At 37.3% G+C, this 26,041-nt stretch overlaps 1 protein-coding gene across 1 annotated transcript; it reads right to left on the bottom strand.

The window, feature by feature from the left end:
- Positions 1-1,007: 1,007 nt before the first annotated feature.
- Positions 1,008-25,815, bottom strand: LOC139753831 (type 2 phosphatidylinositol 4,5-bisphosphate 4-phosphatase). The gene is made up of 6 exons (XM_071670734.1): positions 25,702-25,815; positions 15,166-15,341; positions 12,656-12,865; positions 10,285-10,334; positions 7,173-7,318; positions 1,008-2,610 (listed from the first exon to the last, which is right to left on the bottom strand). Exons 1-6 carry the CDS (start codon positions 25,802-25,804, stop codon positions 2,525-2,527), a joined length of 771 nt encoding a protein of 256 aa, XP_071526835.1. The 5' UTR covers positions 25,805-25,815; the 3' UTR covers positions 1,008-2,524.
- Between the last annotated feature and the right edge of the window lie 226 nt (positions 25,816-26,041).

Below are 26,041 nucleotides of genomic sequence, written 5' to 3' on the forward strand. Positions count from 1 at the left end.
CTACTGCATGTTCAGGCCCCGATCACTCAAAAAGAAAAAAGTATGTTCAGTATAAAGAGCATTAGTTAAAGTCATCCCCACACTTCTTTTAACAGAAAGTTGTCAAATGGGCAATTCACCCCTATCCACATTAGCATTGGACTACGCCAGCACATCCATCATTGCTTGGTGGAACAAACTTCCTTTACACAAACACATTCTCCATAACACTTGAAACCACAATGTTCCTCCCTAAACATGTGTTCAGTAAATGCCACTACTGTTTGTCACTACATCCCCAATACATTGTTCTGGGTGTGGAAAAAGTTTCATACCTTTGTAATTCAAGCATTCACTTTACATAAGAGCACTATAAATGCATTCTGCCCCTGCTCATGCACCTCACCTCAAGCCATACAAACAATGAATACCCAAGAGGAAGCAATCAAAACTTATTGTTACCTCTTTACCCCCTTTCTTGATTAATGCAACTTGAGTCCCATCAACTCTTGCAGTCTCATACTATATAAAAGTACTTCTTTACATCTTAACATTTCTTGCTTAATTTCATGTTATGTCCTCAGGTTGCTCCATCCCTACATCTCTTGAAGAATTGGTCAGTCAACATCCTTCAACTGTTTTGAAAGAAAAGAATTTAAAAACTTAAAAGTTGTAATTAGATCCTCCCTCATTCTTATCTCTTCTATGGTGGTCGAGTTCAATGCCTTTCACCTTTCCCTGTAATTTAGCTCTCTAATTTTGGTGTGTGTGTGTGTGTGTGTGTGTGTGTGCAATTACTTGTTTGTAGTATTTGTACTATACTCATGGGGAGGCCCCTTTTCTTGAACATTCTCTATCATACAATCTCTTAAATTTAAACTTGATGTCTTCATGAGTGTGTGTGTGAGTAATTCTAAGAAACATTTTGAAAGTAAAATATGTTTAATCATGGATACTAAAGTAAAATATGTTTAATCATGGATACTAAAGATCTTAATTCCTATCCAGATTAAATGTAAATAACTGACACAGATTATACACAGTTTATTATATATAGATTATATAAGGAATTTTACTTTGAAATATGAAATCTAATGCTTACAGAGTAATCCCACATATTTCCCTCACCTATGTTACTATCATCATACTTTCTTTTCCAATTACTATATGTTTTACTTTAATTCTTTCACTACTACATAATCATAAAACACTTGTTTTAAAACTATTTCAAACAGAGTGCTTATTCTGTCAAACTTTCAAAAACTAGTTGTATTTAAGGATTTCTTAAAAACAAAATAAAATAAGCCCAACAGCAGCAAGTAAGGCTGGTTTTAGTTGACATTATTTATGAGAGGACGGGTACACCTACTAATCAAAACTTATCAAGATCTGTGATTAATATTTAGAGACACTAAAAACTGAATTCTTAAATAAACTTGTCTGAAACTGACAAAACAAAGGCCTATTTGTTATACTGATTAATGCATTAAGAAATAAAAAATCACATTGGTTTACTTTTTTGTCTACAAAACTGCAGATCTCAAGAACATTTAAGAATTCAGTATCGAGGTGAGCATATTACTACAGTACAGTAAAGGACAGCTTCCTAGGATCATTTGCTTATCACAGGTTTCTATACTTAAAACTATAATGACTTCAAAACCCTACTAATGTTGATAACACTTTGTCAAGACATCAACAGTATCCTGGCAATAACTGCTGTTCATTCAGCAGTAGGTATTCATGTCTCCTAAATATACATAAAAGATATAATTATATAATACTTATCATATAATGTGAACATTGCCTATTTATGCAAATATGAAAAAGTTATTTTTGTCATTCTCCTTCATAATGGGACACTGGGAAATGTTTGACAGACCAAAGCAGTAAGGTAAGAGAAAAATTAGAATACAGATGCAATTACTGACCACAAAAAGTATTATGAGCAATATATGTGGCAACTTAGCATCACAAAAACAGTAATTGCTGAATTAATATAATAATCACTTACCTTGCAATGAAAATTTGAATTAATCACCCTGCTTATAATGGGAATCTTCACTCAGCTGCCAACATGCCCAATGATCTCCATAACTTAACACATGGTATAATTTGTCTTTCAGAATTCATAAAATTAAGTAAAAAGGGGCATGAAAGGACAATATAAAACAGTAACATGATAATAACAATAAGCTTGGCAAAAAATATTTTTGAAAACTAGGAAGTAATTTATAAATAGCTACATTATATTACGTGAAAGAGTAGGAAACTAAGATAAAAAATATAACTATAATTTTTCATTAACATATGTAACCAGTAAGTAAAGAATGCTTACAGATTGATCAGAAACTACCAATCATTTATACAAACCAGGAAGAAAGATGAGGGTTAATTCAAACACAGCTCAACGTTACAAGTTTTGAATACATGAAAATTGTTATAAATCTGTTGTTTGAATTTCATCATCTGACTTACTGAAATGAATGTACAAGGAAAACATGGCAAAGTACTAAAGAAATGCTCATGTTGTTTACAATTTAGCTTATAATGGGCCTTCAATGAGACTGATCTTCATGGAGCAGTAGTAGACTGTTCGGTAGAAGAGAATGAGTGAGACAAGGAAGGCCACTGGAAGACAAAAAGAAAAAAAAAATTATATATCAAATGGTAGGCAACTCTAAAAGACACTACCTTTCCATTTGATAAACTATACCAAAGTAAGCTAATTGTAACAGAACTATCAATATGTATGCCTTTTCATAAATTATCATTCCCTTTATGAAGCATCTAGAATTCTTCTTATACCAATATTCTTTGGCATTAACTCTGTATTTTACTTTGGAGTCAATCACAATTATTTGGTGACGACAAAAATAATAATTAAAATTCTTCTGTTGTGCAGAAAGGTAACTGACATTCCTAGCAATACTATCAATACATAAAGAATAGTAGATAGTAGGCAGCCAACAACCAGGGAGGTATATCACCAGTACTACCCGCCTGGGTATCAGGATGGTTAGTGACATTTGCTTAGTGAGCCAGCACTTTAGTGGTTGTCAAGTTGCACTCCTCTGACCCAGGTAGCTGTCTTTTCTTTCTGCCTCACTAGCATGTGGACCACTGGCATTCTGTCCACAAATATACAAGCTCTTCTTGTCATATTTAACACTTGACAACACTTAACTCATGCTGCTCATTCTCCATAACTCTAGATTTTCCTGCGGTGAGCACTATGCATTAGCCCTGCTTTTTAGTAAAATGGTAGGACCAGTAGATAGAAGGTAGGAACATTTAGGTGGTAGAAACATTGGGAGAAGTAGTGGGTAGGAGCATTAGACAAAAGTCATTATGAATATCAGGTAGGAGCCTCTGCAACCACTGCACTAGACTTGCCTTCTGCCAGTGCCCTAGCCTGTTAAGGGTGAGGCACTAAAGGCTAAGAAGAGGCACTGGACTTCTTTAATTATGGAGCTTCTCTTGCCATGGCCACCTATTTGAGGGAGTTCTAATTGGAACAGGCATCAGAGATATAGATAGATTGACAGATAGACATACTAAATAACATCGTGTGCTCAGAATTCATACTTACCACAGCCTTCTAAAATTGTAGGATGACATTTGAAAAACCTTTTACTGTTAATGAAGTGAGCTAAAAGCTTGAGAGATCCTCTAAGATATATTCTACAAAAACTGGGGTTAGGACACTCTAACTCTATACCTTTCTGATTACATACACATACATTTAGACACCAAAGCCTGAGCCTATGGGGAGAATGAACATTCCTTGCTTGACTCCTGCCCCTACTTTCAGAAACTGACATGTAAGGATGTGAAGGTTTCCAGCTCCTTTTAGTCACTTCCAACACCCTGCAGAAATACGAAGGAAGCATTCTCTCTCCCCTAACTCTGAGGATATGTTGTTGTATGAGAGTATTATTCCTACTGTGGCATTCCAGTAGCTTTAAGGCCATTTTAAAGGAGCATGTTTTACGGTGGTTACATTCCCGACGAAAAATTCTCCCAATACAACTACATGTAAAACTACATGTAAAACAACTTTTCATTAATATACCATTCTCTACCATGATGTAATGTAAACAATCTAATTAAATAACTGTTTTCATATCACAAGTAAATCATGAAATCTAATGATACTTAGTATTACTAAAGAGGCTGGTGAAAAGGATCTAAGGTGGTAATGGAGTGGGTGAGGGTGGAGTAAGGAGGTACTGGGAGGGAGAGGCTGGAGTCTAAGGATTGTCTATACTCCCCCTATATCATCTGATTTAACAACTGTTTCAATCAGAGACGAAGCGTGCCTTTGTCATCTGAAAAAATTATCCAAGTTTAGCTGTGTGGCCTGCCTTTTTCTTTTTCTATAAATCATTCTATAGGTATGCAAGGCATTTGTAGGCTACCTAGAAGTCAGGGTACATTCACAGTAAGGATTCATTTCATAAATGAAAGCCGCCAAATTTTCTAAATGATCAAACACTTCTGTTAAGCCCTTTGTTGTAATTCTGATTATGGTAAGGCATGTATTTGTACTTGTATCTCCTCTCTCTACTTGGAATTTATTGCCTTCAAGTACATGAGTTCCTTATTGGTCATATCCTCAGAATGTGAATGCAGCCAGTCACATCTTGCTCTTCAGTTTCTTAAGGGCCAACACCTGACAAGAGTAACAGCTGTCTGCCAAATCTCAGTGGGTGTTTCTTCCAGCCCAAAGCCTAGGAACTATGCACAGACTCATACTAGAGCACATTCCAAACACTGTTCATTATTGTGGGTTTAACTTCTTTCCACAACAAAGCAACATAGTTCACATGTTACTGTAATTCTTCCACCATTCCCTGATCAAAGGCCTCCACTCTCCACCTATACCATTAAGGAGTTGGTGGAATGTTCTCCTCAACTAATATGCCTTAATAGTGATCCATGGGCTGAAGCAAGAAGGTAGCACTTACAGGGAGCAACTTCACCCTAAAATCTGAATTTATTTGTCAGTTGCTCAATCCAATAAAGGCAGGCGGTTAACTAATATTCGTATGGTAAAAGCCAGGCAATGTTAAGTAACGTTGGATTATTTTGCATCTTAATTGTTTTTTGAATTCTGGCAAAGTGGCATCACTGTCATCTACTCTCATGACCTCTGTATACCCTTTCCTGTAACTAGCTATCCTTGCTCACCAACCTACGGTTAGCACCAGTATTAGCCGTTGTCTAACATTCATACAGTTGACAGGCGGGCAACATTACATAACGTTGGGCCCTTTTTTGTCATAACTGTATGTTGAAATTGGGTGATGTGGCATCTCATATGTACTATCATGCTCTCTGTTTGGACATGCCAGTAAACAGCCACCCACACTCACCCAGCTGGGGTCAACATTTGTATTAGCCAAGACAATGGAAGGTGCCTAGTACTCCCCTCCTCCTACAGCCAGCTATTACGCAGTATCATGTAAGTAACACTTTTACCTTCATTTTTCATCCAGTTTCATCTATTTATGTATGTATTGGCTTATTCCTTGATACTTTATTACTCCTAAAATATGCCGCTTTACACAGATGTACGAAAAAAAAAGGAAAAAAAACATTGCCCGCCTTTAATGTGTTAAGATGGCCCAACATAATGTCAAGAATAAGCAATGCTTTACCGGACAAGTTGATATTAGCGCAAGAGTGAAAGATGCTTTGAGTGACTGGGGCCTGAACATGTGATAGGGTAACAGGCATGCACGAATCAGAGCAAACTGGAGCAATGTGATTTACAAGGAGTGACATATTGTCAATTGGCTGAACAATGGCATATATAGTGGCATGAGGAAAACACAGAAAGGCTGTGGGGTTGGTTACGGGTAGGGGCACTGGTTTCAGAGCATTAAGTATGACATAGATACAGGATATGAGAAAGTGGGAGCCTTTTTACCTGTTCCTAGCACTGTCTCAATACATGAGAAGTGAAAAAAAAATCCATGAGATAGACGGGAGAAAGAATACTTCCCACGTATTCCCTGCGTGTCATAGAAGGCGATTAAAAGGGGTGGGAGCAGGGGGCTGGAAATCTTCCCCTCCTGTTTTTAAATTTCCAAAAGAAGGAACATAAAAGGGGGTCAAGTGAGGATATTCCCTCCGAGGCTCAGTCTCTGTTTTTAACACTACCTCGCTAATGCAGGAAATGGCGAATATGTATGAAAAAGAAAGAAAAAAAAGTTTGGAAAGATGCCTTGACCATACAACCTAAAGAGAATCTGAGCTGAAAGTAACCTGGGGCAAGTGGGTTTGATAACAGCATGTTTGTGACAGTCTCTGGCTAAAAGCAAGCTGCCACTTTTTAACTGAGAAATAGCAATGAGAGTAAAAAGGAAGTGTTTTTGAGAGTAGAAAGGAAGTGTTTCCACACCAAAGAGACAGAGGGTTAGATCATAACTGGAATTTCTGAAAAATGTACAAAAAGATATTTCATGATTACATGACAGACTGCTGAGGAGAAAAGTGCTATCTTTTTAAGCAATATAATCCTGAAAAGTTTATCAAGACTTTGTTTGAAATGAATATTCATGAAAAATAAATATTTCTATATGAAATCATGTAATTACATGATATCTATGGCAGTTATTAAAGGCAATGGTATGTAATAAAACCAACATTAAAAATCATACACAATACCTCAAATGCAAATTGTGTAAGAAAATAACATGGGGTAAAATTCAACTATAAAGAATGCTCAATGTGTATGAAAATTATGACAGTGTTAAGAGTTCACTCTACCATCAGTGAAATATTGTTTGTGATCCCTACAACTCAGCAGTGCTAACCATATATGCCTGAACATAATGTAAATATTATTTATAACCACACCCTTAACAAGGAAAAATTGGATGTCAAAAAATTATGTAATTAAAAGCACCATAAACATTTATCAATTGCATTTGTATTATGTCCTATTGTTAGACATTAATAAAAATACATAGCTATGAAAAGTTAATACCTGAGATCAATCTAAAAACAAATGATTCTACAATATTTCTAACCACCTACTTCTTGCAGGCATACTGACACCAAATACTGGACAACCAATTTGTGAACCCTCAGATTACTAGCAAATTCAATTATCAGATGCATAACAGCTAAATCTACGTAAATCTAGTGAAAACCAAAGGGAAAGAAAGTGATTATGTACTTACCAATATATGCTACATAGATTCCAGGGTAATTTGAAGTGTAATTAAGAGTTGTAATAGTAAGGGCAATTCCAATGCCCAGGAAAATCAACGCTATCACTACAAAAACTATTCCTCGACAACGTGCAAATTCTGGACCAACTGATGACCTGCCAGGGATAGAGAAAAAGAGGAGACTCAATAATGTTGCACAGTACATAACATTACAATGCATGCATTTATTGCTGTACTAAACAATACCGAACCATGCCCATAAAATTACAATACACTCACATCAAAATACATATTGGTACGTAAGTCCTTTTCACATCAGTAAAAAAGATTTTGTGTGATCGGGGCCTGAACATGCAGGAGGGTGAAAGGAGGGCAAGGAATAGAGTGAATTGGATAGATGTCATATACCGGGGTTGACGTGCTGTCAGTGGATTGAATCAGGGCACGTGAAGCATCTGGGGTAAACCATGGAAAGTTGTGTGGGGCCTGGATGTGGAAAGGGAGCTGTGGTTTCGGGCATTATTGCGTGGCGGCTAGAGACTGAGTGTGAACGAATGGGGCCTTTGTTGTCTTTTCCTAGTGCTACCTCACACACATGAGGGGGGAGGGGGATGGTATTCCATGTGTGGCGAGGTGGCAATGGGAGTGAATGGGGGCAGACAGTGTGGATTGTGTGCATGGGTATATATGTATGTGTCTGTGTATGTATATATATGTGTACATTGAGATTTTTTTTTTTTTTTTTTTTTTTTTTATACTTTGTCGCTGTCTCCCGCGTTTGCGAGGTAGCGTGTGTGGACGTGTGTGTGTGTATACATTGTGTATGGGGGTGTGTTGGGCCTTTTCTTTCGTCTGTTTCCTTGCGCTACCTCGCAAACGTGGGAGACAGCGACAAAGCAAAATAATAAAAAAAAAGCTTCACAAAAATATGTACTAAATCTCAGGCCATAGAAGACAATTAACCCTTAATATGCTGCCATCATCATCCGACATTCCTTGCAGGACTGCTCATATCATCACGTGATGATTCAACTCTTCCTACTTGTTTAAAATCCCAGCTGTTTGCTTTTGTCAATTATCCATCAATGTTACTAAGAGCCTAGAAGCACACACATGGAAAAAGCCTAGAAGCACACACATGGAAAAACATAAAGTATCTGTCTCCTCCAGAACATTAAAGAGAGAGCATATACATGTTATCCAGCATGATGCCTTATGTAAGCAATGATTAAAGTAATTATGAATGTAACAGTTTCTGTGCTAACAATGATGATATTTTAGTAATAAAAAGATGTATTTCTTTATTCATCAATGGAAATAAAGTTGGTCCCCATTAAAAATATATAACACACGAGAGGATATATGTGTCAGAGGTGGAAGGAATGAGGAGAAGTGGGAGACCAAATTGGAGGTGGAAGGATGGAGTGAAAAAGATTTTGAGTGATCAGGGCCTGAACATGCAGGAGGGTGAAAGGCGTGCAAGGAGTAGAGTGAATTGGAACGATGTGGTATACCAGGGTCGACATGCTGTCAATGGATTGAACCAGGGCATGTGGAGCGTCTGGGGTAAACCATGGAAAGTTCTGTGGGGCCTGGATATGGAAAGGGAGCTGTGGTTTCAGTGCATTATTACATGACAGCTAGAGACTGAGTGTGAATGAATGTGGCCCTTGTTGTCTTTTCCTAGCGCTACCTCGCGCACATGAGGGGGGAGGAGGTTGTTATTTCATGTGTGGTGGGGTGGCGATGGGAATGAATAAAGGCAGACAGTATGAATTATGGACATGTGTATATATGTATATGTCTGTGTGTGTATATATGTATACGTTGAGATGTATATTTGTGTGCGTGGAAGTGTATGTATATACATGTGTATGTGGATGGGTTGGGCCATTCTTTCGTCTGTTTCCTTGTGCTACCTCGCTAACGCGGGGGACAATGACAAAGTAAAATAAAAAATATATATGTGTGTATATGAGTGGGTGGACCATTCTTCATCTGTTTCCTGGCACCACCTCACTGTTGCGAGAAATGGTGATCAAGTACAATAATAATAATAATGATAATAATAATAATAATAATAATAATAATAATAATAATAATAATAATAATAACAATAATTATGTATATACATGTGTATGGGGGTGGGTTGGGCCATTTTCTTTTGTCTGTTTCCTTGCGCTACCTCGCAAATGCGGGAGACAGCGACAAAGCAAAATAAAAAAAAATACAATAATTATTTACATTTATTTTGCTTTGTTGCTGTCTCCCGCATTAGTGAGGTAGCGCAAGGAAACAGACGAAAGAATGGCCCAACCCACCAACATACACATGTATATACATACACGTCCACACACGCAAATATACATACCTATACATTTCAACGTATACATATATATACACACACAGACATATGCATATATACACATGTACATAATTCATATTGTCTGCCTATATTCATTCCCATCGCCACCTCGCCACATATGAAATAACAACCCCCTCCCCCCCTCATATGTGCGAGGTAGCGCTAGGAAAAGACAACAAAGGCCCCATTTGTTCACACTCAATCTCTAGCTGTCATGTAATAATGCATCGAAACCATAGCTCCCTTTCCACATCCAGGCCCCACAGAACTTTCCATGGTTTACCCCAGACGCTTCACATGCCCTGGTTCAATCCATTGACAGCACGTCGACCCCGGTATACCACATCGTTCCAATTCACTCTATTCCTTGCACGCCTTTTACCCTCCTGCATGTTCAGGCCCCGATCACTCAAAATCTTTTTCACTTCATCTTTCCACCTCCAATTTGGTCTCCCAATTCTCCTCGTTCCCTCCACCTCTGACACATATATCCTCTTTGTCAATCTTTCCTCACTCATAAGTTACAAACTCATCTACTGTGATGCTCAGTAAATATTCTAAATGGCTGGAAACATAGATGAAATGCCAAATTCTTATCTACTTTGAGAAAGACCTAGACTTTTAACATCCTACCTAATCAAATCTTTAGGAATGTGAAAAAGTTAACACAAACTGTATTGCTAGGACATATGCTGGAGAAAATCTTATTTAAGTTTTCACTTATCCATTTACAGCTGTATGCAATGTTATACTTACACTTTTCTGCAGTGTGGACATCTAGCCAGAGCATTGTTAAGTGTGTTAAACTGAAATAAAAACAAAAAGTATCATTTTCCAACATTCAAAACATTTTCCAAGATTAATACCAACTACACTACTATCTTCAATATCCATGTCTACTACTGCAACAATGCAGAGGCTTGAAAGATATACATGAGCATTTCAACTGGAAGATAGGCAACCAAGTTCTAAGATATGCTGTAAATGAACTATATTCATATATAGCATAAAGCTTCTGCTGAAAAACATGAAACATTTTCATTACTTATTCCCACAGTGGCATCCAATTTTATAAGACTTAGTTAAAGTGAAAGTAGGGGGTTCAAGGTTAATGGATCGATCATGTACATACCAACAATACATCAACACAAAATCTAGAGATGGAAAAGATACAAAGTAATTACATTCCATCCGTGGATATGTTAAAGAAAAAAAAAACTGGTTGCGTAATAGGATTTGTCGAAAAGATGAACCAATTTTAACATTCACATACTTAATACTGTGTTCTCTAAAACACCAACCATACTAGTGTCACATGACACAAAACATTCACCCTCCAAACTACAAACATCAACACACAAAGGCCAAAAACACACTAAACACCCTCAGATTGCATGATAGCACTTGCATCAGAAATGAAAAAGAATCCCTTAGTATCCTCAAGAAATGGTTCATCCAATCTAACATGAACTATGCCTTCTCAGCCTGATCATCCTTTCAAAAACAAATACACTACAATTGCAAACCACACAAGACTAATCACTCAAGACAACCAGCAGTTGCTTAGCAACCATAAATATTCAAATCTGCTCAATAAAACAAATATCTTTCAAAAGTCCAGCTCAGCATACTCATCAACTTGGAAGATTAAAGAAAGAACATCATTTCCACAACATAGCCTGAAGCACACTGAGCGAGTCTGCTGGTGCTTACACCATTAGAAACACTAATCTCTATGACCAAAAGAAAAATGATTTCACCCTTAGAACACCATGTGCTTGTAACCACAATAAACCTTAGCTGTGAATCGTCTTTGAAAATACAGAGGGGGTGGACAAGGTTTTTTGTGGACACTGTATAATAAGCTACTGTACCTGCTACTCCATTAATTACTGCCTCTAAAGTAGGGGCTTTCATTCCATTATGTCTTCTATGAATGTTAAAAGTACTCAAGGAAGTATAGAACTTTCTGCCTACACATAATGTAATGTAACACATTGTAATCTCATGTGTCCTTTTCAAGTTTTGCAATAAACTTGCTATAGCCTGCAAAATTAAGAAAAATTATTTAGGATGGAGGCTATACACCTCAACCAGTGTTTACTGTGGACAAGGCTGGCATACTTCAAGTTTGCATGTAACCCAGGATATGATTAGCTTTTTCCTTGGAAGGATTTTAAGCTTACGTCCATGCAAGTATTTCATTTAGAAAATATCAAGGTCCTGAACAGCTATGTACATATAGTATAACCCGTAATTTGGCAATAGTTGTTGAAACATAATTCAGGAGAGATGGAGACATCTCTAGTGCCCCTCCTTCTCTCTCCTTTCATCAATACATTTTTCAGTATGTTTCCATCAATGGAAACTGTTAAGAGTGAGGTATTTTTTAAATTATGTTTTAAACTTGACTGCTACAACCCCCCCCTAAATTTCCAATACTAAATCCTATAAGCATTAATTTTTCCTCATGTTTCTTGTTTCTTTGTACAGATGCTTCCTAACATATGTTGCAGTTCAATTCTAGCAGACTGGTCAAATCTCAAAATGGACACAAGTCAAACATATGTCAGCATGACATGCAGAATTCGTATACCCGTACAGCATTCTTTTATCCTACTCAATTTCTGTTGTGATTATCTCCGTTTTTTATCAACCAACTTTATAAAGTGACTGTAGTTTCTTCTTACCTCAGATTTAAGACTGTTTAGTTCAAAGACAGATTCATTCAAACCTTTAATGAGCTTTTCAGCAGCTCCTTAGCCAGCACTTGCTATTTCACCAGTGACTCAAACATTGTGCAAGCTATATCTTCCTTTTAAATCTACTGTGATTTTAGGGAGACTAATATAAATGCAAGTAACAAAAGAGGAATGGATGGGTACCTAAATCCTAAACTTTACAAACCTTAAAACAACTTTCAAAAAAAGGTTGGGATGATAAAACAAAACCTCAGGATTAAGGTAATGGGTTAGATTCCCTAATCTTCTCTTTTATGGAAAATGACAAATATAATTAAAAAGACAAACAAGAACAGGCAGCTTTTGCAAGATCACTAAACCAAAAATACAACTGTAATATGTGAAAGGTTCCTGTGCAGATAATAACAGAAAAAGCATCAACTTACAATAAAAGTGTCATGGCAATGAGCACAAGTGACCCGACACATTCCTGGAACATTAGGCCAGGAGGGATTGGCTGGAGAAGGAGACAAATTGATGATCCTCTTGCAATTTGGCCGTGGACAAGCTATCCGCTGAGAGGAGCTCTTACAGATCAACAAGCAATTACATGGACAGCGAACATACTTCTTGCCAGGTGGAGCATTCTTGATAGGCTATAAAAAAGAGAATTGTAAAATTTATATATTAGTTAATCCCCTTACCAACTATCAAACCACTGGAGAACAACGAAAAAACAATAAACTGAAATAAAAACACTTGCCTCTTTAGGCAACTAAGGTATACCAAAACTTTAAAAATTTCCACTTAAAACGTAAACATCCCTGAACACACAGAGTATACACATTGTTAGTAAAGTCATCCTAAAGGACCAAAAAAGCTTGACCTGTGACTTACAGATGATCAAGAAGGTTTCAGATGTCTTGATGTGCAGGTTTCTTCTACTATATTCCAAAACAGTCACCTGGAGACCTATCACTTCAATTACAGATATTACAACTTACTAGCTTTCAGAGTACTTACAAAAAAATTCCTATATCCTTTAGTTCTTAAACTGTATTGGGCCAATTTCCATATATTCTGTGATCAGAAATTTCGGGTAAGAACATTCACAAGCTGCAGTAATGCATGATATACTTCAGAAGTGGAGCCATCAGATACAAAGGTTACACGAGGAAGTCAGAACATTAAGAAAATATCAACAAAACCATGATGACAAACATGTAACATACAAGCTACCTGAATTCCATATTAGAAGACTGGTGCCATGGGGATAAGTAATGGTAAATAAAGGTGACAAGAAAAACTCACTAAACTAAGGACCAGTATCAATGACAATCACCCTCTGTAAATAACAGGAAAAGACAGAAGAAAACAGATGAGTAAGCACAGTGGAGAAACTACCTAACACAACGTGATTTCATCTGAAAGGAGTCACACACAGGGGACCTTAAAAAAAAATTTTCTATCATTCATTATCAATTTACCCTAGGACCCCTTATCCTCGGACTCCTGCAGTTCCAAGGTTGTGTTACAACAGTAATGGTAAAAGGAAGGACTCCAGTAGAGTGAGAAGTTTTTCAAATAGACTGTGCTCCAATCATACACCCTCACTGAAGGTGAACTTTCACTTGTAGTGTAACTATAGACTGGCAGTCTAATAATGCCTTAGAACTTCCAGAAAAGAATAAGCACTATCCTAAAGAGACAAAGGGAGAAGTGTGGGTGGATTTCCAGATGGCATAATATTCTCCAGCAGGATGCTAAAAAAAAAGAGAGGTGGTAGGTACCAGAGGACAGCGTGAATCAATTAATTACCTACACAGAATGGAATGGAGGACATATATGAATGGTGACTTTTCCAATTCAGTCAAGGTAAATAGTACATTTGCATAAAGTCTTAAGGTCTTTGCTATTCCAAACCTATGTATCAGATTTGCCACAAGGACGCACTTGCTTAATTTTGGAGTTACACGAGTATCCAATCTTGCAGCAACCTTCAAAAAGCCCTACAGTCTCCAGCATTGGTCAGATACACAAGGAAATCTAACCCAGTCAAATGCAAAATGAATTACAGTGCCTATGCACCTGACTATGAGAAGGATGATGATGAAGGTCAAGTGTTTTAGAAACAGCTGAGTGAGTGTATCAGCAGCTTTGATGCTAGGTATCTGGTCATAGTGATGGGCGATTTAAATGTAGGAGTGAGTAATGTGGCAATAGATGGTATAAATGAGGGACATGGAGTATTTACTAAGGTAAATGGGAATGGTGAAGTGAGTGCAAAGTTGTGAGATGAAAAATGCTTGGTGATTGAGAATACCTGGTTTAAAGAGAGGGGTCTTATATAAGTAGTATACTTGGGTGAGTAGGAAAAGTGGATAACATGCTAACTGATAGGTGTGCAAAAGAAAGACTCTTGGATGTGAATGTGTTGAGAAGGGTATCTGGTGGGATGTCTGACCATAACCTGGTGGAGGCAAGGGTGAAGATTTGTAGGGGTTTTCTGAAAAAGGGGAAAGATATGAGTGAGAAGAGGATGGCGAGAGTAAGTGAACTTGGAAGAGACAAGTGTGAAAAAATGCCACAGCAGACTGGGTGTAGAAAACCAAAAGTTGAGAGTATAAGACAGAAGGGGAGTGGGTGAGGAATGGGAGATATTTAGGGATGCAGTGGTATATATGGTATATATGGCAAGCAGGGGGTGGGAGAAGGGCAGGCAAAAAAGGGTAGTAAGTGGTGGGATGAAGTTGCTAGTGAAAGAGAAAAATAGTACAGCCAACAACATTTTACACACAAAAACTTGTACAAAACAGCATGGCAAAAAAACAACTGGGATATTATATCGCTAATATGAATGTATGAGAAATTCTATGTAAACAGCCTGATCACATGTAACCTCCACCAAAACAGGTGTTTTAAACCAAAATTTAAAGTAAAATTAGTTCACACTTACAGTTGCTTCATTACACTGATTGCATTTCACAACATGTTGGTCCACCTTCCCCGAAATGTCTATCATGGCCTGACACACTCGACAAGTAACCATGGGTACACCAGATGATGAGGGGGTATATGGTGGAGGCAACTCATCTGGACCAACTGGGGACACCAGTGTCCCTTCACCTGTTCCTGTGAATGGATGAACAGAAAATAATAAGCAACAAGTCATAAATCACTGAAAATTAAACAATCACCCTCCACTGCTGACTTAGGCTATCGTTCAAACTAAAGGGAATATGCTATTGATCAAGGCAAGGCAATTGATCCCTGGCCTGTGACTGTGCTATCAGCCATAGATCACGAACTTATCTTCTTTCTTACACAGTTTCAAATTGGTCTGAGCAGCAGCCAGATTAAGGGTACCAAAATCAACAAGAAGACCCTAAAAGCAGATAAAAAGAATTAATACAGCCAATGGAGTTATGTTTTCCATCTTCATAATCTGAAGTAGCACAATTGTACAATTTAAAAGTGCTCACCAATAATTCTTCCTTGTTTCTTATCCTGAAATGTACAATTTGGCTAAATTAATGACATATGATTACAAAAAAGTTGAAATGACGGAGGTGGCATCTGGCCCGTCTAAGGATAACAGAGTAATCACAAAGGCCATCCTGCTGTGATATGAATGATGCCTTAGGAGAGGCTAAAGGCAGATTTTGCAACTCATCCATCTTTGGAGCTGATGTGGATGTGCTTGAAGGATCAGTGAAAATAAGTTCCGGCTCAAGAGCATCAGGCAAAGGGATTGATAAAGGAAGTGACGTTGCCAAAACTGAGTGTGTACGATGGTTTGATGTATTCTTAAAGAATTCTTGTCGGATCACATGCTTCATGTAATAAGCTTAACAATTCAAATTATTGCTTACAATCAAATGTGACAAATAAGGATGCCTGGTCTAGACAAAATAATGGCAATTCCACAAACACAAATGCCATTTCAGTTAGCCCCAGTACCCTGGCAAGTGCCAGACCAAGGGAACTGTGGACTTTGGACAGCCAAACTGAAGAAGTCAGTGTATGTGGCCATTCAATTTTGCTTAGTATCCCCAGTAAACCTACTCCCTGCTTAATTACATTTCAGTGGAATTGTTGGATAGTGAATCCCATTCATTCAGGAATCTAGTGGAATAAGGGAAGGTTCTATTCTTGAGAGAACACTCACGCCTAATTTTCAAGAAAATGTATGATTAAAATGCCAAGAGATATGTAGTAAAACACAGGTATACAATTAATCTAAGAATGTAAAAAAGAATTACAGGTTAAGACTATTGCTTTTAGGGAAAATACATTATATCAAGGACAGGCACATTACAGTGATTCTGATCTTCGATCAAGACACTCAAATTTAGCCCCATGTCCTCCATAACTTCACCTTTAATATGACTGATCATCACCATACTTAAACACATTATGCTGAAAGCACATGACATTACTTTATCTGCATGCTTAGCATTGTTCTCAGTAATGTTGGCAAATCAAACGCTCTGGCAACATCAACATTGCACTGACTAGCATCAAAACCCTTCACAATCTATAACTCTACCTCCAAGCAGTTGCTCTTCCAGCTCTTCTTTTCAAAAGCACAAGCTTCACTTTGGCACTTTCCATGCACAACTGTTGGAGTTCATACTGAAATCTTATACAGAAAACTTTTTATTTTTTCTATATCTGCATTATCTAATTTTTCATAAACACCAAGCAAGTTAATCACCAAACAGTAAAACAGGATGGCAGGGTCTAAGTGTTTTTCTGTATTCATTTTACCTACCCCTCCATCTGGGATGGTGTAACTGCTTTGAAGATTCAAAGCCCTTCAAAGCCCTTCACCTTCTTCCACATAACCTTACAATTCTGAAGACAGATTGGCAGGCAAAAAAAACCCAGTGAAAACAACTAAACCTTGAAAAGAAAAAAAGGCATGTGGTATGTGAGGCTTAACTCGAAACACTGTCTTTCACCTCTATCACCGTGGAAGAAGCCACATGGCACCAATGCCTCCTAAAATGATAGTGTAAACCTAAGATTAAAAAGTGTTTCAGACTTTTTACTGTCGTAGAGACAAGTACATAGACACTAGCAAAAACAAGTCTCTGCATAACAAAAACAATGAAAACAAACAGATTACACAATCATAAAATCATCATATCACACCTATGCTGCCACAAACAATCTATTTTACCCTAAACTAATAACAGATCAGAAACCTGTAACTGCTTCTGATGAGAGTAGTACTACTACAAATATGCTCATGAACAATCTCCAACGATACTAAAAAATATCAACGAAGACAAAACAAACTGACAATACCATAAAAAGTTCCTCGTGTCATTCTATCCGCACCAAACCCACATCTGGATGATAAGAACTGAAACAAAAAGACCCTATGCAGTAAAAACATTTGAGATCAAGACCGGGAAAGTAACCATTAAGTACTGTAAGATTCTGGAATCATTTTACTAAATCAAACTTTGACAAACACAACATATGGTAACATTAACAGGCATCAACAAATAGGCTGACATGGTATACTTTACCATTACATATCTAAGAACCTATCAATGTAAACACAACCTAACCTAAAAATCAATAATAAAATCAATACATCAAAACCATGTACTCTATAAAATCCACTCTGACATTTGTAAAATATGCCTTGATCATGGCCATCTTGGGTAACACTGAGTTCTGAGGAAAATGATGAAGAAATTAATCTGGGCTCCTCAGCTCTTTGTAGACCTAACTATTTAAGGTAGAAAGGTTACAGGAAGAAGGAAACACAAAATAAAAAGTATTACAAAGCTTTGCTGTTTGAGGAAAGGAAGTGGTATCGTAACTGTCAATTCTCCACAAAGAAAATATGGGAAGCAGCAGCCACACATGCCACGAGTCCAAGTTTGGTGAAAAGGAAACAAGCTGACAGCTCACAAGAGAAGTGACAAAATGATACTTGAAGAACCAGGGGAAGGCAGCAGCATCACTGCTGACAGAAAGGGATTGTTAGAGAGAAGCAATGCGTGGAGAATTAATGAAATGGACAGCTTTTGATTCCACTCTGGGTATCAAGAAAGGTGAGGGGAAAAATCAATGAGTATGCAGATAATCCAAAATAAAAGCTTTATAATTTACATTACTGTCTACCAATCAAAGGGTTTTCCAGTCACTACTTTCAATTCCTTGTTTAAAGAACTGCATTATTGCTTCCAGTAATCAATACTCAAATCAAAAATACTCTCACTACAGCTTCCATCCTTTATTTCAACAAATGGTCAAAACAAAATAAAAACACAGACCAACAAATTTTCTTTTCCAATTTTCTTCTCCATGCTACAAAACTATACCTTAACTAAAGAGCACCTATGGTACGATTGTACCATCACAGCAAGATTAGTGCAGAGAGCTCACCACACAAATTGTTTCCTATATATCATCTTTTTCCTCACCTGCTACTCCTCCATTCAACATATACATGTATCTCACTAGTTGCACAATGCTATTCTTTTCTTTTCAGTGGCTACTCTGGCATAATCATCCATTCTAAGCTCATCTGTTACTGCCTTTTTTTTTCTATTAGCCTAGTTTTATTTTGAATGATTTTAAAGCTACTCTGTAGATTGTTCTACTTCTGGTATGGCATAATATATGCATTCTAGCCTCCTAGCTGGACATTTGTTTTCATTTGCGGCCTTTTTAATATATTTCCAGGATCTACATATGATTCTGTAGCTACATTGCTGAGTTTCCTTCAGGTTTTGAATGTTACTAAAGCTTTAAACCTTCTATTTGATGCCATGCATATAATACATATCTTTATGTCTCTCCAAACTAGAGAATTCAAGTTCTTTCAGACTTTCACGGAAGTTCATGTGCCAAAATCCAATGATTTTAAAAGTGGTGTTTTGAATTCTAATCTATTTCATTTTTGATTAACAGGCAACCATGCAACACAACAGTATTTGATTTTATTTCTAATATATACATTAAACAATTTCATCATTAGTTTTCCTTCTACTATTATAAAAGTTCTTATCACTAAATTACTCATCATTCTGCTGGAGAACATTATCTTATCAATGTGTTCCTTAAATTTATGTTTTTCATTTATAACTATTCCTAAGTCTTTGACATCAATCAATTTCTATTTCTTTTCATGTATCACTTAGTAATACATAAACCACTATCTATTTCTTTTCCTGTACAGTCTTTGCACACATAAATCACTTTCAATTTCTTTTCCTGTATGGTCTTTGCATGCAAGAGCTGAAATATTACTTATCTTTCCATGAATTGTTCGTTCATATTTTTCTTTTGTGTTAAGCTCCACTATCTTCTCTTCCAATAATGTGTATAGAGTAGTGCTCAAATTGTGCAACCTAAAAACCTGCCCTAACCAAACAAAATGTCAAATGAAGAGCCAAACACTTCAGGGATGTGGTAATATTGAAACAATCACATAAAGAAGGTTAGTCTATTTACTTGGTTCATTTCTTTTATAAAAAGAAAGATAATACATACAGAACAAAAATAAGCCTAATCTTACATTCCTTAGCAGCTGCAATGCAATTGTCAATATGTTACACTATTACTGGAATTACTGAAATTTCCTATACATAAAAAAAAATCAAACTACCTGTACTGAAATTCCTAAAAACATTTACTCTCATGTAGCAAATGATGAATTCTACCACAAAACTATTGTAGGAGATGTCAGAGAACTCTTCTTTGCAGTCATATTGAAGTGAGGGGGACCTTTGTTTTAAAGTTTCACCAATCAACCTTATCTAACCCTAACAAGGGGGCTCTGTCCATCTCAATGTTATCTTCAGATGGATCATAAAACTACAAAAACACAACAAGAAGCCCGGTCACCTGCTAACCATCTTCCCACAAACAATTCAAACTGCTAAAAGTGAGCATGTCACTTGAGACCACACATGAGCAAATCATTAATCATAATTCTTAATAAAATTAATCGTACGCATTAATGTTTTTTCAGAATAAAAAAATACTACCAGAAGACTCTCCTAATCATTCTATGTGATATTTCAACTAAAGTGCTTCGACTGCATGAGGGGAGTAAACAATTACCGAACACTGCAAGTGGAGTTAGTTCCTAGAAACTAAAATCAGCTGCTATAATTCTCATTGATATATTGAATGTGCTGCATTCTAGGGCAGAATTACCCCATAATACAAATAAAACCATGAAAAAATTCTATTCAGCGTATTCTATGCGAGATATCATGTATGACAATATAACTGACCCTGTAGGGTTGTCATAAAACATGGCACATTACCCAATTACAAAACCTTCTTAGCATTCCCCCATATAACCCATCCTTAGAACTAAGAAATGCCTCATCTATCAATTTCAATTGTGGAAAGAATTTTTATAGTGGAAACCAACTTATCTCTGTTCTATTTTCATAAATATGGATGCTCCGACAACCAACTCCACAACTGCTGCACTCATATTTTTTTCTCTGAAATTCTATTAATTTGCTTACTATTCATGCTTTATGTTTCAATCTTCCTTACATCATCTCCAATAAATGTCTTTTATGAATTACAAAGGATTTTCAGTCCAATCTTACATTCAGACCTAACATTTATCAGTCTGGTTTCATATCATTATTCATCAGTCTGCTTTCATGTCATTATTCATCAAAGCTCCAATATCCTCTCCAACCTCAAACAAAAATTCTATTACTTCCACATATAATCATGAACTTTATTTCTCATTTCCTTTTCTATAGTGTTCCTTTTTGCATTTTCCCACCTGGAATTTGAAAAGCGTAACTTGTCTAAGTGTTCCGGTGTAGCATATTAGTGATGCTTTGAATGGCATTCCAGATTTTGGTTTCATCCAAAAAAAAATCCTTAAACAATTTACAATTTCAAAAAATGGACCCCAAAACAGATCCTTGGGACTCTACTGTCTACTCCACTCCCATCCAAATTCCCTCCATATATCAAAGCCCCAGTCTTCCTGTTAGAAATGATAAACAAATTTTTCCTTGTGTTGTGGAAATGAAATGTTTTCCTTGATGGATTTTGGAATGCTGAAAAAAATGACCAAGAAAATGCTCAATTGGCTAAGTTTACAAAGAAAATTCACTATCTTATGTGACAGAGTTGATAGAGATGCTCTATTGAAGGTGTTAAGAGTATATGGTGTGGGAGGTAAGTTGCTAGAAGCAGTGAAAAGTTTTTATTGAGGATGTAAGGCATGTGTACGAGTTGGAAGAGAGGAAAGTGATTGGTTCTCAGTGAATGTCGGCTTGCGGCAGGGGTGCGTGATGTCTCCATGGTTGTTTAATTTGTTTATGGATTGGGTTGTTAGGGAAATGAATGCAAGAGTTTTGGAGAAAGGGGCAAGTATGCAGTCTGTTGTGGATAAGAGGGCTTGGGAAGTGAGTCAGTTGTTGTTCACTGATGATACAGTGCTGGTGGTTGATTCAGGTGAGAAACTGCAGAAGTTGGTGACTGAATTTGGTAAAACAGTGAAAGAAGAAAGCTGAGAGTAAATGTGAATAAGAGCAAGGTTATTAGGTACAGTAGGGTTGGGGGACAAGTCAATTGGGAGGTAAGTTTGAATGGAGAAAAACTGGAGGAAGTGAAGTGTTTTAGATATCTGGGAGTGGATTTAGCAACGGATGGAACCATGGAGGAGGAAGTGATTCACAGGGTGGGGGAGGGAGCAAAGGTTCTGGGAGTGTTGGAAGGCGAGAACGTTATCTTGGAGAGCAAAAATGAGTATGTTTGAAGGAATAGTACTTCCAACAATGTTATATGGTTGCAAGGCATGGGCTATAGATAAGGTTGTGCAGAGGAGGGTGGATGTGTTAGAAATGAGATGTTTGAGGACAATATGTTGTGTGAGGTGGTTTGATCGAGTAAGTAATGAAAGGGTAAGAGAGATTTATTTACCTATTTATTCATTATACTTAGTCGGTCTCCCGTGTTAGCGAGGTAGCACAAGGGGAAAGATGTGTGGTAATAAAAAGTATGGTTGAGAGAGCAGAAGAGGGTGTATTGAAATGGTTTGGTAACATGGAGAGAATGAGTCAGGAAAGGTTGACAAAGAGTATATATGCATCAGAGGTGGAGGGAACAAGGAGAAGTGAGAGACCAAATTGTAGGTGGAAGGATGGAGTGATAAAGATTTTGAGTGATCGGGGCCTGAACATACAGGAGGGTGAAAGTCATGCAAGGAGTAGAGTGAATTGGAACGATGTGGTATACCAGGGTCGACTTGCTGTCAATGGATTGAACCAGGGCATGTGAAGCGTCTAGGGTAAACCATGGAAAGTTTTGTGGGGCCTAGATGTGGAAAGGGAGCTGTGATTTCAGTGTATTACATGACAGCTAGAGACTGAGAGTGAACGAATGTGACCTTTGTTGTCTTTTCCTAGCACTATCTCTCGCAAGTGCAGGGGGAGGGGGGTGCCATTTCATGTGTGGCGGGGTGGCGACGGGAATGGATGAAGGCAGCAAGTATAAATATTTACATGTGTATATATGTACATGTCTGTGTATGTATATGTATGTATACGTTGAAATGTATAGGTATGTATGTGTGTGTGCGTGGGCATTTATGTATATACGTGTGTATGTGGGGCTGTTGGGCTATTCTTTTGTCTGTTTCCTTGCGCTACCTCGCTAACGCGGGAGACAGTGAAAAAGTATAATAAACAAATAAATGTTTTACATGTATTACACAATATATTGGTGACACAGGGTACAGTCAATGGCTTCCCTTGATTAAGTGCATTGCTTCTTCACCTGTCGCTTGTATACAATTATTGGAGCATCTCGTTTCTACCAAATAATAGTCAACTAACACCAATGAACTTCATTTCCCCTAGTACTGTTTTTCTATCACCAAAATGTCTTAATGGACATCATAGTTCTGCCTTACTGTTTGGCAAGTTCCATACCTCTGATAAGGTCATTTAATCTATTCAGTGTGGTCCAGAATGATTCATCAGACATCATGTTTGGAGCAAAATTAGGATCTCTTGATGTTGATGGCTTCCATTTTTCATAAATTTTGTTGTCCTGTTCATCCTCTAATTCCAAGGAAAATAAGTCTGGGGGATCCAGAATGGGTATTCCTTCACCATGAAGGAACAGGCACATTGCAGATGGTGTACTTGGATAGCTTAAGTTCCATTTTTTCTTCTTGGAAACCTTTCCAGACTGGAAACACCATAAAGAAGTAACAGTCACTGTTATAATCTGTCGGCTCTCTCCATACAATGGCCTGGCAAAAAGCAGTGATCATCTTTTATAATTCAATCACCTGCACAGGCTTGTTGCACAGGCTCTGCAGCACATGCGTGCAGCTCAAATCTTGTCCTGGTCACTAACCCTATCACCAAAGTACAGATTGTAGTCTTCTGTGATAATTGGGGTTATGGCACACTATTGTGATGCAAAAGTCATCTCCCCACAAATATAACAAAAGTTATCTGCACTGTTCATACACTTATAAGGCATCCTTGTACTTATTTGAAGGAGAAATCACTCAACAGCCTTTAAGACAACTGAGCAATACATTTCAGCAGAATGAGAGAAAAACGGCACATGCTAACACACGATGTGTTCAAATTAGCACATGCTAACACACAATTACAGTATCTGGGTAAGCTCCAACCCAAATACCGACTTGGAGATTGGAAAAGCAACTGCATGACAAGAGCACAACACGAACAGAAATGTTGGGGTATGAAAAAATTCTTTGGGAAATAAATGACACGTGTACTGGGTGACTCCGAAGGAAATAATATGTAGCAAGTAGGGTGATATGATACTTGGGTGCTGGTTGCACCATCCACTTCCCACGCTTAGGGTTGCAAGATCATGCATCAAAGCGAACAACAACAAAACCAGTTCAAATAGTGCAAAGTGGGACCCATCCTACACCTTCAAAACTATAGCCAATAAATAATCTTAAGTTTCATACTCACGCTCAGCATCCCAAAATTTAGTAAAGGCTAGTTATCTCATTTCCAAAACATTTTGGGTCTTGATAACCTCATTTGTTTGCCAATCTAATTTAGTACTTTGCCCTGAATGGCAAACACCTTTAATATAATGAGTAGCCTTCAATGGGGAACAGCAATCAATGTTTAGTGATATAAATACTGTGTTAACGTGATATTCTTTGCCAATGAATGATGTCCAATATTCAGAGGATTCCAACAGGTTGGTGAAGCAACTCTTATGTACCATAAATCAATTTTGAAGTGTTCTAAAAAAAAAGTATTTCAACTCAAAACTGGATACACATTTGTCTTTAACTACTACCTCTTTTACTCCACATACCACAAAACAAATGTAACTTGTCTGCAACAGACCCATTTTGTTTCTTGAAAATCTGTTTCTATCCTACAAGGAGCTTTCCTTTATCTATCAATTTATGAAATATCAAGGTCAGGAGCTAGGCAAGTCCTTAACGAGTTTCAGGTGAACAATATCCAATGATTTGGATCGAGATGTCTGTTTCTTTTCAATATCCTCCAAGAGAATGGTGACAGAGCCATCCCTCATGTTCATTTACTATTTACTAGATTTGAATAAAAGTGCTGCAAAGCCATTACATCCCTGAGTGTTCATTTTGAGTGCTTTTACCCAAAAATTTCCCTCATACCTCAAAGCCCTGCCCAATTTAAGAAATATTCAAAACTGATGAGAATATACAGTGCTACACCAAAATTCTTTATATCAACTCTACACATTATAAGGACCCTATTAGTACCAATTTCGTTAACTTCTATCATCCAGAAAACGCCTGTCCCTCCCCCCATTTTTTTCTTTTACCATATACAAAGCTCATATGCAAGCTCTTCAACTGTTAACATATTCACAAAACACAAAACTAGCATAGTACATCAAAATCAATCATTATATAAAGGTTATAGCGAATCGAAGCTAAATCAAATATATGCCACTATCTAATCGTTTTGCAGTTACTCAAACGAATCCTTCATGAAATATACCTTCCACTCAATTTATTCATGTTTGTCAAAATGTCATTTTGCTCTGACATGAGCCGTCCAAAGAAGGGTGAACTTTAGAATACAAAAATTTTGAACATATATATATGTACGTAGAACACAGAGCGTTCAATACTTGAATATATATGAGAGTGATTACCATTAGTCCATTGCCTTCACAGATGACTAATCATGTGACAGATGTACCCATCAACAACAATGACTCGGGGTGCCTGCCCTCAACTCTCACTACGACTTGCCACACTCACGTTTTTTTTACTTCCCTCACTCATGTACTTCCCAATAAATGTTTTTCTGGAGATAGCAAATACCGACTATAAACGTCAGTGGAATACACTGTTGTCATGATACCGAGCGAGCGGGTTCAGAGGTGGTGTCAAGTAGCCAACTGTTTATTTTTCCTCGACACTCTACAACATGCCTATAACCCTTACCCTATTTATTACACATGTGTTAAGAAAACATACCTTGACTTGTGGGTGATGTTGGCCCTCCATAAGAAGCCTGTCCAAGTACATTTTGTCCACCTCCGATGAGCGGGGTTCGCTCCTCGGCCATTGTAATGATCATATGAGCGCCATTCCAACAATCTGTATTATCATCTTTGCAAAATGTAAATTTCCCTTGAAACTCAGACATAATTCTAAAATCATAGTCTTATAAGTATAAATAAATGAGTTTTACAAATAAATTTTCTCGTTACTCAATAAGAATATAATCTAAGAGCTTTGATCATTTTGAAAGGAGTTAACTTTACAGCCATGACACGAAGATCTATGCCAAACAAATGGCACCCGGGACCTTTAA

Source organism: Panulirus ornatus, chromosome 15 (assembly GCF_036320965.1).
Source record: "Panulirus ornatus isolate Po-2019 chromosome 15, ASM3632096v1, whole genome shotgun sequence".
NCBI classification, from domain to species: domain Eukaryota; kingdom Metazoa; phylum Arthropoda; class Malacostraca; order Decapoda; family Palinuridae; genus Panulirus; species Panulirus ornatus.

Excerpts from the sequence above, each read along its gene's own strand:
- LOC139753831 (XM_071670734.1), bottom strand. The coding sequence starts at position 25,804 with ATGATCATTACAATGGCCGAGGAGCGAACCCCGCTCATCGGAGGTGGA. Across the intron at positions 10,335-12,655 it reads ATTGCCATGACACTTTTATT|TTTAACACACTTAACAATGC; the intron begins GTAAGTTGATGC and ends TTTTTATTTCAG. Across the intron at positions 7,319-10,284 it reads TGTCCACACTGCAGAAAAGT|GTCATCAGTTGGTCCAGAAT; the intron begins GTAAGTATAACA and ends TATCCCTGGCAG.